The sequence below is a fragment of the Eutrigla gurnardus genome, assembly GCF_963514095.1.
Source record: "Eutrigla gurnardus genome assembly, chromosome: 10".
In the NCBI taxonomy this organism is placed as follows: domain Eukaryota; kingdom Metazoa; phylum Chordata; class Actinopteri; order Perciformes; family Triglidae; genus Eutrigla; species Eutrigla gurnardus.
In genome coordinates this window covers 23805806-23821591 of record NC_139924.1, presented here as the reverse complement: position 1 = coordinate 23821591, position 15786 = coordinate 23805806, and the positions used below count along the sequence as shown (strand labels likewise).

At 39.7% G+C, this 15786-nt stretch overlaps 1 protein-coding gene across 4 annotated transcripts in view; it reads right to left on the bottom strand.

Moving 5' to 3' along the window:
• Positions 1-15244, bottom strand: part of arhgap42b (Rho GTPase activating protein 42b) — a 54794-nt gene extending 39550 nt beyond the window's left edge. For all 4 annotated transcript variants that reach the window (XM_084019491.1, XM_084019492.1, XM_084019493.1 and 1 more), the window contains exon 1: positions 14977-15244. In XM_084019491.1, the coding sequence (XP_083875617.1) occupies positions 14977-15130 (154 nt within the window). In that variant the 5' untranslated portion in view covers positions 15131-15244. The remainder of the gene's footprint in view (positions 1-14976) is intronic.
• Between the last annotated feature and the right edge of the window lie 542 nt (positions 15245-15786).

Here is a 15786-nt window from a genome sequence, read left to right as displayed (position 1 = left end):
AGCAGAGATGTACATTAGACAATTTCTAAACTGACTGCCAAATTAATGAATGTGACAAAGGAATTGGATCTAAAAGATGAAAAATGTGTGATCCCTCATAGTGAGCATAGAGACAAACTGTTATTCAATATCAAACTTTGGAGACTTTTGTACTGTAATGTAAAATCTTATGCTCAAATTAAGATTATTATTTGATTTGGTTGTGGTATTTATATACTTAAGTATGACAAAATGTACAGTCTTCAATATTATGCTGTTTTTGTTCATGGTTTAAGACATTAAAAGCTGCTTTCACCATGTTTAACTCACATTCAAGGACTTATTGCCTCTGAAACTACAACTGTGCTACATTTGAATGTTTTCGTAAGGCTAAATTTATCAGTAGCATTTAGGCACATGTAAGTCTTTGGTAAATGGTAAAAAACACATTTGAATTGCCCTCCTGTGATGTTTACTGGTAGGCTATTATGACATGCAGTACCAAAACCAGCCACAAAAACCCCACCAATATCAGGATCTTTACAAAATCACTGCAACAAAATGAGGCAAAACACCCTCCTGATTTTTTAATATGATTTTAACAAGAATATGATCTTTCAAAAAAAGTACGTTTAGACCTGATACGTGTTGTCAGTTTTTTGGAATATGACTCTGAAGTTGGGCAAAGATGTGTTTACTTCCATTTTTGAGCCTTAATATCTGTGAAACTAATAATCTAAGAGAAACCATATTTTGTAGAATGTTTCAGCTAACCCCAGAGATAGAGGCAGAAGTGATAGAAGTCTTTTATCTGTAAAAATGGGAGCTCAGCCACTCTTCAAATGTACTACTTTATTTCAACAAGCCACATTTTAAGTACCTACCATACTAGGTTATCATTGAGCTACACCCCTGATATTCCATGTCTGGAGGCTATTAGTAACAGATATACACTGTAGAAATTTTGAAGGCCACAGGTGAGATAGTTTTCCAGATATTGCCGTTTAAAAATGGCTTTTCAGAGTATGATGCCAAAAACCGTCTAAACTACCCTTCATTCAATGATGTTTCATGAGAAAACTGTTGACAGTAGAGACCTAATATTTTGGATTTGTCCTACTAACAAGTGTGTCTTTGTACTCAAATTTTTTCAGGACATTCTAAGATGGTCAGGTGGGAGGCATTTGATGAAATGACACGGAATGACCCCTCAGCAATCACTGTTGGGGACAAAAAGCCTAGTGAAGGCACGAATCAGACCATTCATGCTCACAAAGCTTACTATTACTACTATACTACTTATTCAAGTTGTGTGAAATTGTCATATTTAGCATATGAATGTGTTCGTTATGGCTGAAAACGTTTCACCACCAAATACTAATCAGCTCATCATCACAAATTACCTTCAGGCGTTCCTAAGATATCGTACGTATACGGACAAACAACCCAAAACCAAAAAGCTACAGCATTCGTCAGTGCACTGGCACAAATAAAACCAACAAATGCCAAGGTAATCACTTCCTGAACCATGCCCACCCATTATAACACGGGGTTAGCTAGCAAGCAGGGCACGCTCACATAAACATGCACTAAAAGACACACAAAGCCACCCGGCAACAGGAACAAAGGACAGAGAAGATCGGATAACAACACAAACAGAGGGATTCTCTACTCAGCTAGACATTACTCCACTATATCAATACATAGATAATAGTTGTTTGCTGCTGTATTAATGCTCTGAATATTGTATACTGAACCTAAATATGACTCATAAATGTATGAATATGTAGTATACAATACATGTATGCTCTGCATGCTAGAAATCAGGAACATAAGTGGTGAGAGGATCTGATTTCAGTTTGATTAACAAAAAAATCAAGCTGTTTTTTTAACCCAAAAGGCAAAGTAAGTGCAGCGCTGACCCATGAATAGCTGCATGAATTACTTACCATTAGTTTTTATTATGCTAATTATTTCAATTGTTTCATACCTCAGTGCAAACACAGCAGACCCACACACTGACCTTTACTTTAACTGAGAGTCAAATGTGCTGAGTTGAAAGTAACCTATGTTTACAAGTACTTTACAGAGTGGGATAAAGCTTCAGCATGTATCAGATGCTTTTAACATTTCATAACTAACGCTGAATTTATAATTAAAGGCGATGATGGAGATTCTAAAATACTCTGACATTTTAGTTTTGAGCCCACACAGTTTTTTGAAAAGTACACACTTTTCTCAGATCCAATGACTCACTAAGTGCCTCACTCCTTTCTTCTCTCACTAAGAGTGATTTATTCACTTCAAAGACCCTTGAATTTGAGGAAAATGCAAACAGTAATATCAGTTGCATACCGGTTGACACTCAAGCTTGTTGTTGTGGTCATGTGATTGAAGACACATGATTGTACATGAAAAATGGAGGCTGAGGTTGTTATACTGTCCTGCAGTAACTTGCAGGGTTTAACTGCAGTTTCTAGATATACAGTTTCACATGCTTTCATACTTTGTATGAGCTTCACAACGAAGTATTACATTTAAGTGCCTATGATTGCGCTCCTAAGAAGGATCCAGTACAACCACATTTACTGTACACTACCCAGCCGAATCAAATTTCTTTAGTGAATAAAAACTTTGATTTAAATCATATTTAATTTATCATTTTCTCAACTATAATAATGATGGCTAAAAGTTAAAATATATAAAACTACGATCCAGACTTCCAGTACTTTCTACAAGTTGTCTAAGTCCATAATGGATATTTGTACTACTGTGACAACAATAGTTTATCCAACAGTCAAGAACCGGTCCAGGCCTTAAAAGCCCACAAAAATCAATGCTCTCATCTCCACAGGAACATCAATTGCTACGAAAGCCTGATAAAACACAAATCATGTGAGAATTGTCAGCGAGTATCTCCTCTCTTTACCTAAGAGCAAGCATATTGTATTTCAGAGATTTTTTTGTTCTTGCTGGGAACCGAATGACAATCATTTTACTCAATGAGACTCCAGATGGAAAGGCTCTTAAAGACATCTACACCATATTGACTGAGTATATCTGACCACTTGTAAATGTTGCTGAGTCTGCCCCTGAGTGCCAGTGGCTGGAACTTTTCCAGAGTGTGCTGTTGATGTGGTCCTATCAGTCCTGCTTTGACTCAAGAAGCTGCAGATTTGAAATCAATAGCTGCAGTTGTCTGGATACGCGCGCAGGGCCATCAATAATGGAGGATCTTTTAGCTGCGATGTTCAGGTGGGCCCCAAACTCAAACAACAAAGCTACAGTTACAGGCGAGTGAATACAATGTATCTGTAGAGTCACAAAAGAACAGGGAAATAATAAACCTTAAAAATCTATAAAAGATCTACATGAGCAACAGTATCATGTGGTTATGCGTCAACAGCACAGCAGTATGTCAAACTGTTGATTCCCACACGTTCATATCCAGTGGTCTGATTGGTCTTTATACATGTTCTTTAATTAGATAGTTCCCGATTTAAATCAAATTCATCTTTATTGAGGAATTTAAGCCCGTTGACGGCAGGAACTTTCCCTCGGGACCGTTTGAGGAAGTTGTTGAAATCCAATCGCATGCAGGGAACAGGGACTTAGTTTACTTCCAGAGAAGTTGGAGGGGGGGGGGGGTACTCTAGTATCGATTCAACACCATTTATGGATGAGGAAAGAACATCTATCTTTGTTTGATTACATCACAAATGAAGTAAGGCTTATCTGTTTGTTCCCAAATCATTTAAAAAAGAGAGAAAGCCCGGACGCGCTGAGAGGGCGAACAGTACAAGAGAGAGAGACAGCGCGGTGACGCTGTGAATGAGAAAATGAAACATTATTTTCAGACTGCTTTGCAGCGGGAACTAAAGATTAATCCATCCAACCATCCAACCTCAACAAACAACGTGATTTGCTGTGGAGACAATCTTGGTTTTATTTTCCTCCTCTGAATTTCAGTAAATACTAAGCAGCAGTAAATGTCGTCGCTAGGAAACCAAACCTAACGTTTGGGTGTCAATGCAGCCTGTTTTTTAGACGAGGGCTGCAGAATGTGTTTACCCTCTTATTCCAAGTCATGTTGCTTTTTCATACATCAGTGGACTGATTTGCCTAACCTTAACAGGTCTTTAGACCGCTATGGAAAAGTAGACAACAATATTTTAGTTAGTTTTATCTATGGCCCTATGAAAATTCTGTGTTTTACAATTTTATAGCAATTTTTGCCCATCAAATTGTGTCTAATCATGTGGTTGATTAATCAAAATTAAGATTAATTTACTGAAGAAACATTCTCATAGTTCTAATTCTAATTCCTTGTCATTCCGAGACCATACAGATGTGCATAAATAAGCAAGTTTATGTGCAATCATTTATGGAGGAGTCACAATATTTTTATACATTTTATAGATTTTTATAAATTGTATCCAGAGTTTGACAAATTCCACGGAATTCCGCGTTTTACAGTTGATTCCATTTTCATTGTCAGATTCTGCGATTCTGTCCACATCCGCATTTTAACAAAGGAAAAATAATCATCATGTGAGCATTTAGCATTATTTGTAACGGCTAGAGCTCCTATCTAAGCAGAAGTGGGACAGCACTTAGGTTCTCTGTTCCTGTGTAACAAAAGACTACACTACCCACAAGCTTTTGGTAGTCACTCACTCACCCTTAGTCGCTCTTAATGGCATCTAAAATAATATGCATTACCATCACTATCAGTCAAGCTTACTGTTCTTTTGCAGCTGTATAACGGGCAGGAAACTATGCATGCCTGCTGCTTGCTTTCTTAATCCAAATGTTGATTTAGTTTCACATCTCCAGTCTAATGTGCTTCAGTAGTCCAAGTACGGCGTGTGATTTCAGTAATAGCATACACTTGCAGAGCTTAAGGAAATAGGTTGCCTACATGATGAGGCTGTTGAAAAACATCCTGCTGCTGGTATACGCCAATGTGAACATATTCCTAAATAAATATTTAGCATACCTTAATTAGGGCAATAGTCAAGAAAGACCTGGCACAACAATTCTGTGTTAATTTTCTATTTATATGAATTATTTACGAAGATTGGGAGTCACTATAAATGACTGTGGCCCTCTGCTCATTAGTGGGTACTGCAGGAAATATTGCTCGACCGACTCACTAGAAATAATCAGAAGACCGAGAAGCAAAGACAAATGGAAAAGGAATTAGTATAGAGGAAGATAAATGAAGTTTATTCCTTTTTAACTTTAGGCAAGCAAGAAATAATCAGTGTGACACTGCTGTTTGTGGAAACAATGCAGGCAAAGACCCTCTACTTTCCAGCTGTTTCATCAGGTTAAATGACATTAACTTTTTCCCTGAGCACATTCGTTTATAGTGAATGACAAGGCAATGCATTAAGCCCTCCAGTTTTCATGTTTATGGTGCAGTATTACTGGCCATATTACAAGGATTAGAGTACATAACACATCATAAGTGATATTGATAAAATACACGGCCGTACAGTAGCAGGCCAGATAAGCTTCCATTTGTGAAGAAAGGGAGAAAAAGGGAATAAAAGAGAAAGAGGCATTTCCATTTGGTATGTAGGAAGTAGACCAGATATTTCATTTTACTTCTCTACATCTCTTCTGACAGACGCAGGAATTTGGTGCATTCCACTTAGAGTATATGTGGTGGAAAAAAGCTGTTCAGCAGATGAAAATATATCACTGAAATAAGAAAGAGCTATTGCTCCCTGAGCAAGTGTAAAAGCTCACCTACAAAAAACTCTTCACAAAACAAATCACCTATTTTAACCTGCACTAATGATTCTTCAAAGGAAAGAGTGGCCCCCGCCTCGGTTTCAATCAAAGAGTGGAGCGCTGACCATCTCGCCAAAACATGACTGGATGGAGCAGCTGCTCCGGTTAGTGTCCAGTGTGTGAGATGTGAGAGAGGGATATGGCTGTCAGTCAGCACACAGCAGAGCCCCTTGGGAACACCCTTTATCTCGTCTCCAGGGCAACCACATAGGCCACTAATTCCAGCTGCAGACAACCCCTGACAAAACACAGACAACGCTGCAGGAAAGTCTGCAGGTTTCTCACAAACATCTGAAGCCCATGCTTGCCGACGTGTATTCCTGCAACAACAATTTAGATTTTCCCAATTTGACCTCAATAAAGCCTGTTTGTGCAGTTCTGAGAATTTAGGAAATATTTGTATTTGTATTACACAGGTAAAATATTCATAGTTTAATTTCCCAGGTACATTGCTATCTGATGATATTTGACTATTTGAGCTAAAATTATAATTTACTACACAATAGCTGCACTATTGTCTCATGATATGCCAAATGCAGAAACTGTAGTGGTTTTTCCATTCAATGGCGAAGCTAATTTTAAGCAAACTTTTGAAATGTTGCGAAAAAGAAATGCTAATATAGGCGTATTTGCAGCAACCTGTTTGGAACGAATAAACTCGGCTACAGTTTGGTCAGAAGTTGGCGCCAGTGAACCAGACACAAAACAATTAGCTCCGATCTACGAGAGAAAAGTGGAGAGAGGACTTCACTGGAGACATTGTAATTGTTCTTTTATGTCACCTAATATTGGATGCTTTTAATGTTGTCTGGAGACGAAGACAATATAAATATATATTCTGGAATAATGTGAAAACAGCTGATCAGTCATGTGAGTTCATGTCCGTTATGTTCTATGCAGCATGTTGACATTCACATACAAATATGTGATTGGAAAGATAGTTACTCCATCTACAACAAAGTTGTCCTGCTACTCTGAGACGTTGGCTGCAAGTATTTAAAATATAAAGTATTTCAAAAATGTCCTGTTGACTGGCACATGTTGAGGCATGCTAGGACGTCGGTGTACTGCTCTAGTACCGTGTGTTCTGTGACTGACATACTCATCACAACACCAATTAAGCAGCATCCCTTTTGTGCTTTTACACCTACCAATATTCTTAAGAGTTATAATGAAGCACTTTCACACAAATTCGGTGCAGAAAAGCTTTTAGTCACGGGCCAAAATGTGTTCCATTATAAATGAACAATCTGCACAATAAGGAATCTTAAGCTTTTGCTAAATAGCTACACATGAAAACGTCCCCTTAAATGAGTCAGAATGCACTCAGGGTGTGTTTTAATACGTACAAATTATACATATTTGTCTTTTATTGAGTCCAAAATGCACATCTTCTGTACGGAGGGTTCACTGCCCGTGCAACAACGTTGGAAATCGAGAAACCCTTTATCTTGTCAGTGAGACACTGCTGATTTCACATGAGAAGGTCTTCAAAGGGGAGCGCCGCTACGCACCCAGCTTAATGAGAGACCGGGAGATCTCTTTGATGCAACAGTAGGGTGCATTGTGCCACTTTGATTCCATTTGGAGGGATTGTAACCGGAGAGCAGCCCTTCAGGTAAAGGCCTCTTGCACCTGCTTACTATGACGTTTGCTTGTCAGTGGCCCAGCGGGGGAGGGAGAATCGCCGTGTGAGGAGGGCAAACCAGACGTGCCCTGGCACTCCCGCAGCATACCCAATGTTTCCCGCCGCCAAGCGCCGCCTGAAACAAAGCCTTATCTAATAACTGCACACTCGCTGCAGAAGAAGCAGCCAGTAACTTAAAGTAGCAATTGGTGAACCTGGTGAACTAATTCTTAAATGACAGAAAGCTGTTAATGTGGCTGAATGAAACATGGCAGGAAGAGATTAGAGAACATATTCTCTGGAGTGCAGTGATAGAGCCTTTAGTATATTTACTAGTAAAATGCCTGTTGGTGATGCCATTAAAACAGTCTTCTTCATAACGCTGATTTCCAAGGCAAGGAAGGGAGTTCGGGCAACGTGTTAGGGATTTAGATTTGGAACGTAAGTCCGTTTTTAAAGGCATGACAGTGAAGCAAACTATGTCTCTGGTATTTTGATGGAATAAAAATACGATATGATATCATATAATATGATTTGTTGACAGCAATCTGCTGTATCTGCTCTGAATACTGACGACTTAGATCAACTAATCTAAAGAGCAGGAAATCCCTTTTATACCAACCTTTCTCTGCAGAATACATTTGGCATTGTTTTTGTTTAAATTGTTGGAAACTAAAGAAGAAATGGAGTAAACCGACACAGGGTCTTTGATGTGAGGCCGATGCGATGCTGCAGTCTATTCTTTGTTATTTGCCCTGCCTGCCATTCAGCTGGAATTAAAAAAAGGCAGCCAGGCCAGACTCCGCCATTTATCACCCAGTCTTAAGCCTTTAGAGTCTACAGCCTTTAGAGTCCAGAGATTTTCTTTCAGAAGATGCACATCTGACACAACTTCTGACAGAGATGGACTTCCTTTTAAAGAGAAACCACTGGACTGTTCACAAATGAGATTCTACAAACCATCTATTTTGAGAGAAGCTGCTCTTCTAGGCATGTACAATTAGCAGAAAACACACTTCAAAATAAGACAAATAAAATTCATTCAAACCCCCTTTGTTGTCCAAGGACCGTAACTTGTTGTTTGCCAGCAAAGTCTATGCGTTATTTTTAACAGGTACTACATAAATCACGTGTTTACATGTGTTTTTTTCATCTTAATATACTAACATTGGAATAACACTTGGCTCAAATGAAAGGAACACTTCTTAAACGTGAATCATGAATGTTGTTGAGGGGGAAGAAACACCTCGTTCTTTTCAGTCTGATGAAGCAAAAACAACGCACCTGAGTGCGACGCCAGGCGACTGCAAACGCCGAGAATGGCGTGCTCTGTGTGACAATCACTTTGACTGACAGAGTAACAACAAGAGTACTTCAGAACAGACCTCAAATCGGGAGTCTAACACATTTCCCTGCACAGTCTGAGGGGAAGCAGCTTTTAGGAATACAACGTCTAATCCTTTTATCAAAATCTGTCCACAAAAACAGCCCGGTCCCGCGCAGCGCCGCATGAGCTGCTGTGTTTACCGCTTCCCTCGGCTTTATTGCTACACGAGTCACATAATACACTCCTGTATTTTATTTCCATTACACGAGTTCAAACTCATCAAAGTAGTCAGAGCAGCAGCAATACATTAAACATGGCATAATCCTGCAACGCACAGCCTGCTTTCCGGTCACAGTGCGACCGACTCACAAGCACACAGACAACACATATACACCCACACAGCGAAGCAGAATGACGTCCTGCCAAATGTTATCAGAGGGAGGATGGGGGATGGTTACACAAGCATGTTTACAGGACATTTCCTGTGGATGAGCCTTGGGAGCATCATCTGTCCTCAGACAAACAAACACTGAAGAGTTCCCAAAGCTAAAAGCTATTGTGAAATCACTTGGAGAGGGAGAGAGAAAAAAAAAAGAAGCTTACTTGTCAGGACTTTTCATAAACGAACTGTAGCTATATTAAGTTGCATAAATATCTCAATATGACGCAGGCATAGCTGGAGGAAGTAAAGATGGCGTTTACAGACTTGCTAAATACTGCAGTGTTGATAATAACACCCGTGCGTGTCAGCCATTCATTAGTGCATGTATCCCAGCGAGGAAGCAGCGCTGTAGCTGGTGAACAGGCGTGGGCATGAGGCAGTGGCAGAGACACAGTCAGCTAACATAATAATGGGCTGTCTTCTTGTTTAGACGGAGCTAATCTGGCTGCATTCTTTAAGGCTTATGACAATTAAATGCCTTAGATTCATGAATCTTAAAAAAGAAAAGAAGGTTTTTAATACCAAGTGAAGAAAATGTGCTATACAACTTAAATGTAAGAATTCTTTCAGTTGTGCAGAAAATGGAAGCTGCAGGCGTAAACTATAGAAAGGGCATTGATGCACAAATACATGCTAGAGTTGAGCGATCTTTCTCCATTATTAGATCGTACTATCGACACCCTAATAACTCACTCACCTGCCTTCACCAGCCCGCCTGACTGCAGACCTGTACTTAACCAAAATAGTTTTCACGTCGGCTCCATGGGAAGAAAAACAAGGGTTTGTAGACCGATGTATTGATTCATTAATTTCACCGTAGTGAGTGAGGGGGATCTACCTGTAGTGAAGCAGAAAGACTGACTGCTAGAACGCCCTGTTAATACAGCTGCATGCAGGAGAGGAGATAGATAACATCATGTTGTGAAATGATTACATCTATCTTTTTCCAATAAATGTCCAAGTGTCTCGTGCCAGTTATACACGCTGGGGCATGCTGCTGTGAAAACTGACGGGGCAAATTCAATTTAGCCTATTCATGTTGTATGAATTCTATTTGTAACAATAACATTTCAGACCTAGTCGCACTATCTTTACCACAAATTTATACGGACTAGTCATCGCCATGTTGCCCGAATGAGGCCTCCATCACTGCATTGGGACCCACTGTGTTTAAAAACGACATTAAAATGGGATCTCTATTGCGTATGTTCCACAGCTAACATGTAATAAACCACACAATAATAGTTTGTGACTTGGCAGGGTCGTAACATTACTTTATCAGCAACTCAGTTTAAAGCAGTCGGCGTGGGGAGCCGTGGCATCAGCCGTAGCCGTCTGAAAGGCTGTTGTCCAGCTTGTCCTCTGAATCAATTGGCCTGCTGTGAAGCAGCCGCTCAAGAGGGCACAAGCTCATACGCAAGCCAACTGCACGCTCAGAGTGAAATGACAAACAGGAAAGTAAACAGGTTCTTGTTAAATAAACTGGCCAGTAAATCCACATCTAAAATGCTAATGCATATTGGATCAACAGCACATGACAGGTGATGAGAAAGAAGTCTGCAAATGATGCCTGCTGTTCTCTGCGTGTGCTTGATGTGAGTGATAAACATGATGAGGTGTTCTCATTCTGATGTACAATGATGGATGAGGTGCGGGGGGAATTATTCCTCTGCTGTGTCCATTATTTTGTAAATGTAGAATATCTTGTGTTTTCAAAAGTACTTTTTCAGTTAATGTTCAATTTTTATTTGTTAAAGGGTTAAAGATTATAGCTGCATTTGTTGTATAGACATTATTATTATAGAGATGCACCAACTGGTTGTCAGCTGATTGGACGATCAGTCTCAACTTTACACATGTGCTGTATAATGCATTCACGTCGCTCACAGAGCAACACACACACACACACACACACACACACACACTAACACACACACACAAACACACACACACACACATTAACACACACACACGCCGGCGGTCTTCAGCATGAGCGAAGAAGACATGAAGTTTGCAATTTGACCTTGAAAACATTTGGACGTCTAAGTGCTTTATTTTGAACCAAATTGAATTTCAATGTTCCCTGAAAAAAAAGTTACCAAATGTTTGTGTATGCTATCAATTAGTTATTAGAAATAAATCTGACAAGAAAATTACAATTGGTGCATCTCCAGTATTGATCTTCTGTACTCAGAGAATAAGCACATGAATTTTCCATCTAAAACCATCATTTAAAGGCACTTCCACATTTGATTCATTTTTCTGGTCGATACAAAGAACTCAAATTCTGGTTAGCTTTTAACTAAAACAAATACCAGCTGTCATTTTGGGCATTGTATTTTATTCACTATTTATAGAACATGGCACCAAGTGTGTCTGGGGACCTGTCCAAGTACTTTGTAGACAAACTTACCGACCACATCTAAAACACAACATTATTTGCCTCATGTACGTAGTTTCTCCCACCCAACTCACAAAAGGGATAATTAGTGCCTTTAGTGTATTCAATTAGCGTCGAGCAGAGGGATTAATTAAAGTCAGCAGTTACTATTTACACCAGGTGTGAACTGTCCCTGCCAGCCAGAAGCTATTTACAGCACCTGCAGATAGATACTCGCACCTGGAAGCCATTATCCATATCAACAAATAACTCCATTCTAAATGCAATGGGATTTGGGAATGTTTGGACCACAATTCATATATTCATGATAATAATGATTATAATTTATTTTTTTAAATCACCATGTTAACATATAGATGAGGCAAAAATATATGGGGAAAATTGTTTCGATTTATATTAATAAAGGGGCTCTGAGGTGATAGATGCTAATTGGTTTGATCCTAGGTTTAATCTTAAGAAGTAACTCAGAGACATTACAGCATTTCTAACCACACCGTATCATCTTTAATGTATGACCGACTTCAGTTTCACTAAAGTGTAGAACCGTTTTACAGGTATTAACATGAAAGCCAAGCTTGGCTCAGCGGTCCTCGTTCACACAGACGGCACACGTGAAGACAGATTAACTACGGTATGATATTCAATTTTGATACATTAAGTGACGACTATTAAAAAAAGGCTCCATTACAGGTCTTCCAGTCATGCCACCACTGATGGCGGGTTATAAAGGGTCATAAACCTATTGCGTCCTAAGTTAAAGACCATCAATAATTTACTTCTGTCTCCTCGCTTCCCTCACTCTCACTCCCCACCCCCCGACTGAAACCAAGCTTCCCAGTTAAAGGACCGTTTCACTCATCGCTATGACGACAAGACAAATACAACCCAGGATTCCTTCCTGTCACTGGTTGAACTGTGTCCAAGTTTTGGATTATTCTTAGTAGTGCAAACATCGGGGTGCATCAGCAGTGTATTTGCATTGCTCATGTTGAACATTTACATTTTCAAGAGACTGGGGAGCTGGGACACGGAGGGTGGGGTCTAAAAGCACCTTAATTATACAGTTTTTCTGCATCAATAAACCAATCAAAAGCAATCAAAGACTCAATTCACTCCCCACTGTCTTATATGCATAGGACAACCTAGAGCGTTAAGGTCTTATTTGGTATTGGTCCTTTGACTTCCTGCTACTGAGTATGTTCCATGAATAAACCATTCAGCGGGGTAGGCCTGTCTACCGGCGGAGCCCTGCCCATGGACAGACAAGCTTTCCTGCAAGAAAAGTACGCAATAGGTTTGGCCTTCAGTGCCCCTCATAAATAGAAAATTCTTGCAGCGGTAAGGCATTATGATCCAAATGCTAAGTGCTCCCCATTCTTTGTGTTGACATCATAGAATCCATAGATACATGGAAATGAAACCATGTTAACAAGATCAGTTTCACAATAACAAGCTGTTGCTAGCTAGTTTTTCTCATTAGCTTTGGTTCAAACAACCTTTCATCGTTTGGCTGTCGAGTTATATACTATGAGGAGGTACAATCTGCTGTCTTTTACTCAACTTCCGCCATTTTTTTGTTGTGGTGGGGTTTTTGTTGTTTTGTTGTTGCATGGATGTAATTATGTGGCAAATGTTATCTTTACAGTGCTTGTTACACATTCCTACATAAATACATGTACATATACAAACGTACTACAGTACTGTACTTTTCCCTACTGTTGTAATCAGACTGTGAAAAGCTCACGCATGACAAAACTGACAAATAGTGAAGTGTCGACAAAAAAGTAGAACTAAATCTAAAAACATGTCCAGGGTTGACTGTCATGGTGAAAAAACATCTCAACATTTTGACCAGCACGGCTCACAAAATACTTTTATTTTGGTGGCGAAGGCCAATTTAATGACATGCAATAGAGTTGTGATGGTTGCACTTATAGTTAAAGAGTGTTAAGACTGTTTCAACAAAAAAGGGCCCAAGCCCTTGAGAAAAACTCTAAAAGTCACAGATAGCAATAGAAAAACACTCACAATAAGTTTCCTTTATTTATGCAGGACGATTTTATGATTTATGACCATCTTATTCAAGTTTATTAAACTTTTTTCACTTAAAAGGATTTTCACTAAAAAGATGATGTGTCTTAATTGTGACACAATAAAAACAAAATGTGAAGCGACTCCAGAATGTTTTAGTGCAATTTAAAGAGTTTTAAGCATATTTTGATGATTATTAGCATAATATAGTAAAACAATTATTTTAGTCAGGATAAATGTGACGAGAAATTCTCATGCCTAATAATTGATTTACAGTGCGGTTGCCTTTGTTTTCATTTGACCATCCATCATCACGGTTTAGAATAAAAATATAAATGGGAGATATTATGCACATTATTGTCCCATTTTTTTCTTTTTTAAGTAACCGATTAGTCTAGGAGAGTTGGTTATTAAAAAAAAAAACATAAAAACATAATTTGTAAGGACAACATGTTCCTTTCTTTCTAAAATTGTTTTTCTTATAACCTAAACAGTGGCTGTGCTTTAATTAATTCTGCTCAGTGCTCACTACACCATCCAATACAAGAAAGGACGATCCACACTCCATCATGCAGCATATTTCCGGCATTTGACGTGCATATAGTCACACACTCATACAGACTAATAATGTGCTACATGTTCAAAGTAATTATCTACAAACACATGATGCTTTAATGTGAATGTTAGAAACCGCAGCCTTAACCCCTGGAAAAACTACCACCAAGGAGTTGACAATAAATATATAAACGGATATTATTAGACTGTATTAAGAGGTAGTGAGTGAACTTCCAGTTCTCCTCCAAGCCACCTATTTTCCATATTTATTAGGCCTATATTTCTAATCATTCTCCATTTCACAGACGGGGACCAAACTCCCATCCCCTTCAGGGAAACAGCAGAACAGGAAGTCCACTTTAATCAGCACAGTGGAATTTGAGAGTGACCCATGACAGAGTTCCTGCATCCTCATGGAGACAATCACACAGCTCCCATCCACGCCGTCATTAAGGACACTCATCCTCTCATTCCCCCCACAGGTGACTGGAAAACCTCGGCGGGTCAAAGCACCTTTCACTGATGCACACAAGCAAACCTCTGCACTCAGGCTCTCCATGTCTGGCCTTGTGTGGTTAGCAGACTGAAACCATTCTTTACTATGCATGCATGTGGAGGCACACGAACAAACAACAGTGAACGGCAGATTCCAAACCAGCAACATTGTATCGAGCTCGCGGACGGAACCATTCAGACGAGCAGCACAGGAGACTCGAACACACTCGGCTCCTCTAATTACACGTCTCTCGTGGCTTTCACGCAGTTACAGTTGGAAGAGATGAGTCGCGAACCCCGCGGGGAGTCCTACTTACTCTTCAGCGCGGTGATGAGCATATTCCCGTCCTTGATGAGCTCTTTGATGAATTTATTTGTCCGCTCCAGCTCGATCTCATGGCATTTGAGACGCTCTCTGAAGTCGGGGCTGTCCGAGAACGAGTCGCTGAACTCCAACGTGGGGAGTCCCATTGTGTCTACCTCAGCAGGACAAAGTTACCTTTCCGAACTCAACTCCACATACAGGAGTTTTTAATTTCGCATCACGCAGCGCCGATGTGACACAGCCGTCTCCCTCTGCAAGCTCCCCCCTCCCCTTCCCACCCCCCAAAAAACTTTTCCTGCTCCGCTCCCCCCTCACTTCCGCTTTGATTTGTCTCTTTTTTTTTTCTTTCCTGCGACCTTTCTTAGAAGTAGTGGTCGCGTGACTCCTGCTGGTTAGTTCAGGATACGTGGAGACGGTTTGACACTTTGTGTCTAACTCAGACATTTAGATTTTATACGTTAACATTGCTTGTCAGAAATGAAATACTGTACAAAACATACATTTCACATACATAAAGGTAGAATGATAAAGCAAAGCACATAGACAGTCTGAAGTCCACAGTGTTCCCTACTAGTTCCACATTATTATGGTTATGAGTTCAGACATTCCTGAGTAGAGTTTGACCCCTGACCTCACTTCACACTTTGTGGATTTGAACCAAAAATGACCAAAAAGAAAATAGCCGATTAACAGCATGAAACATAACACACGTTGGCTTATCACAGTAGGAAACACACATGTAGCCTATAAATAAGGAAACGAATGATGGCAAGATTCCATTTAGCCACTTAGATTTCAGGTT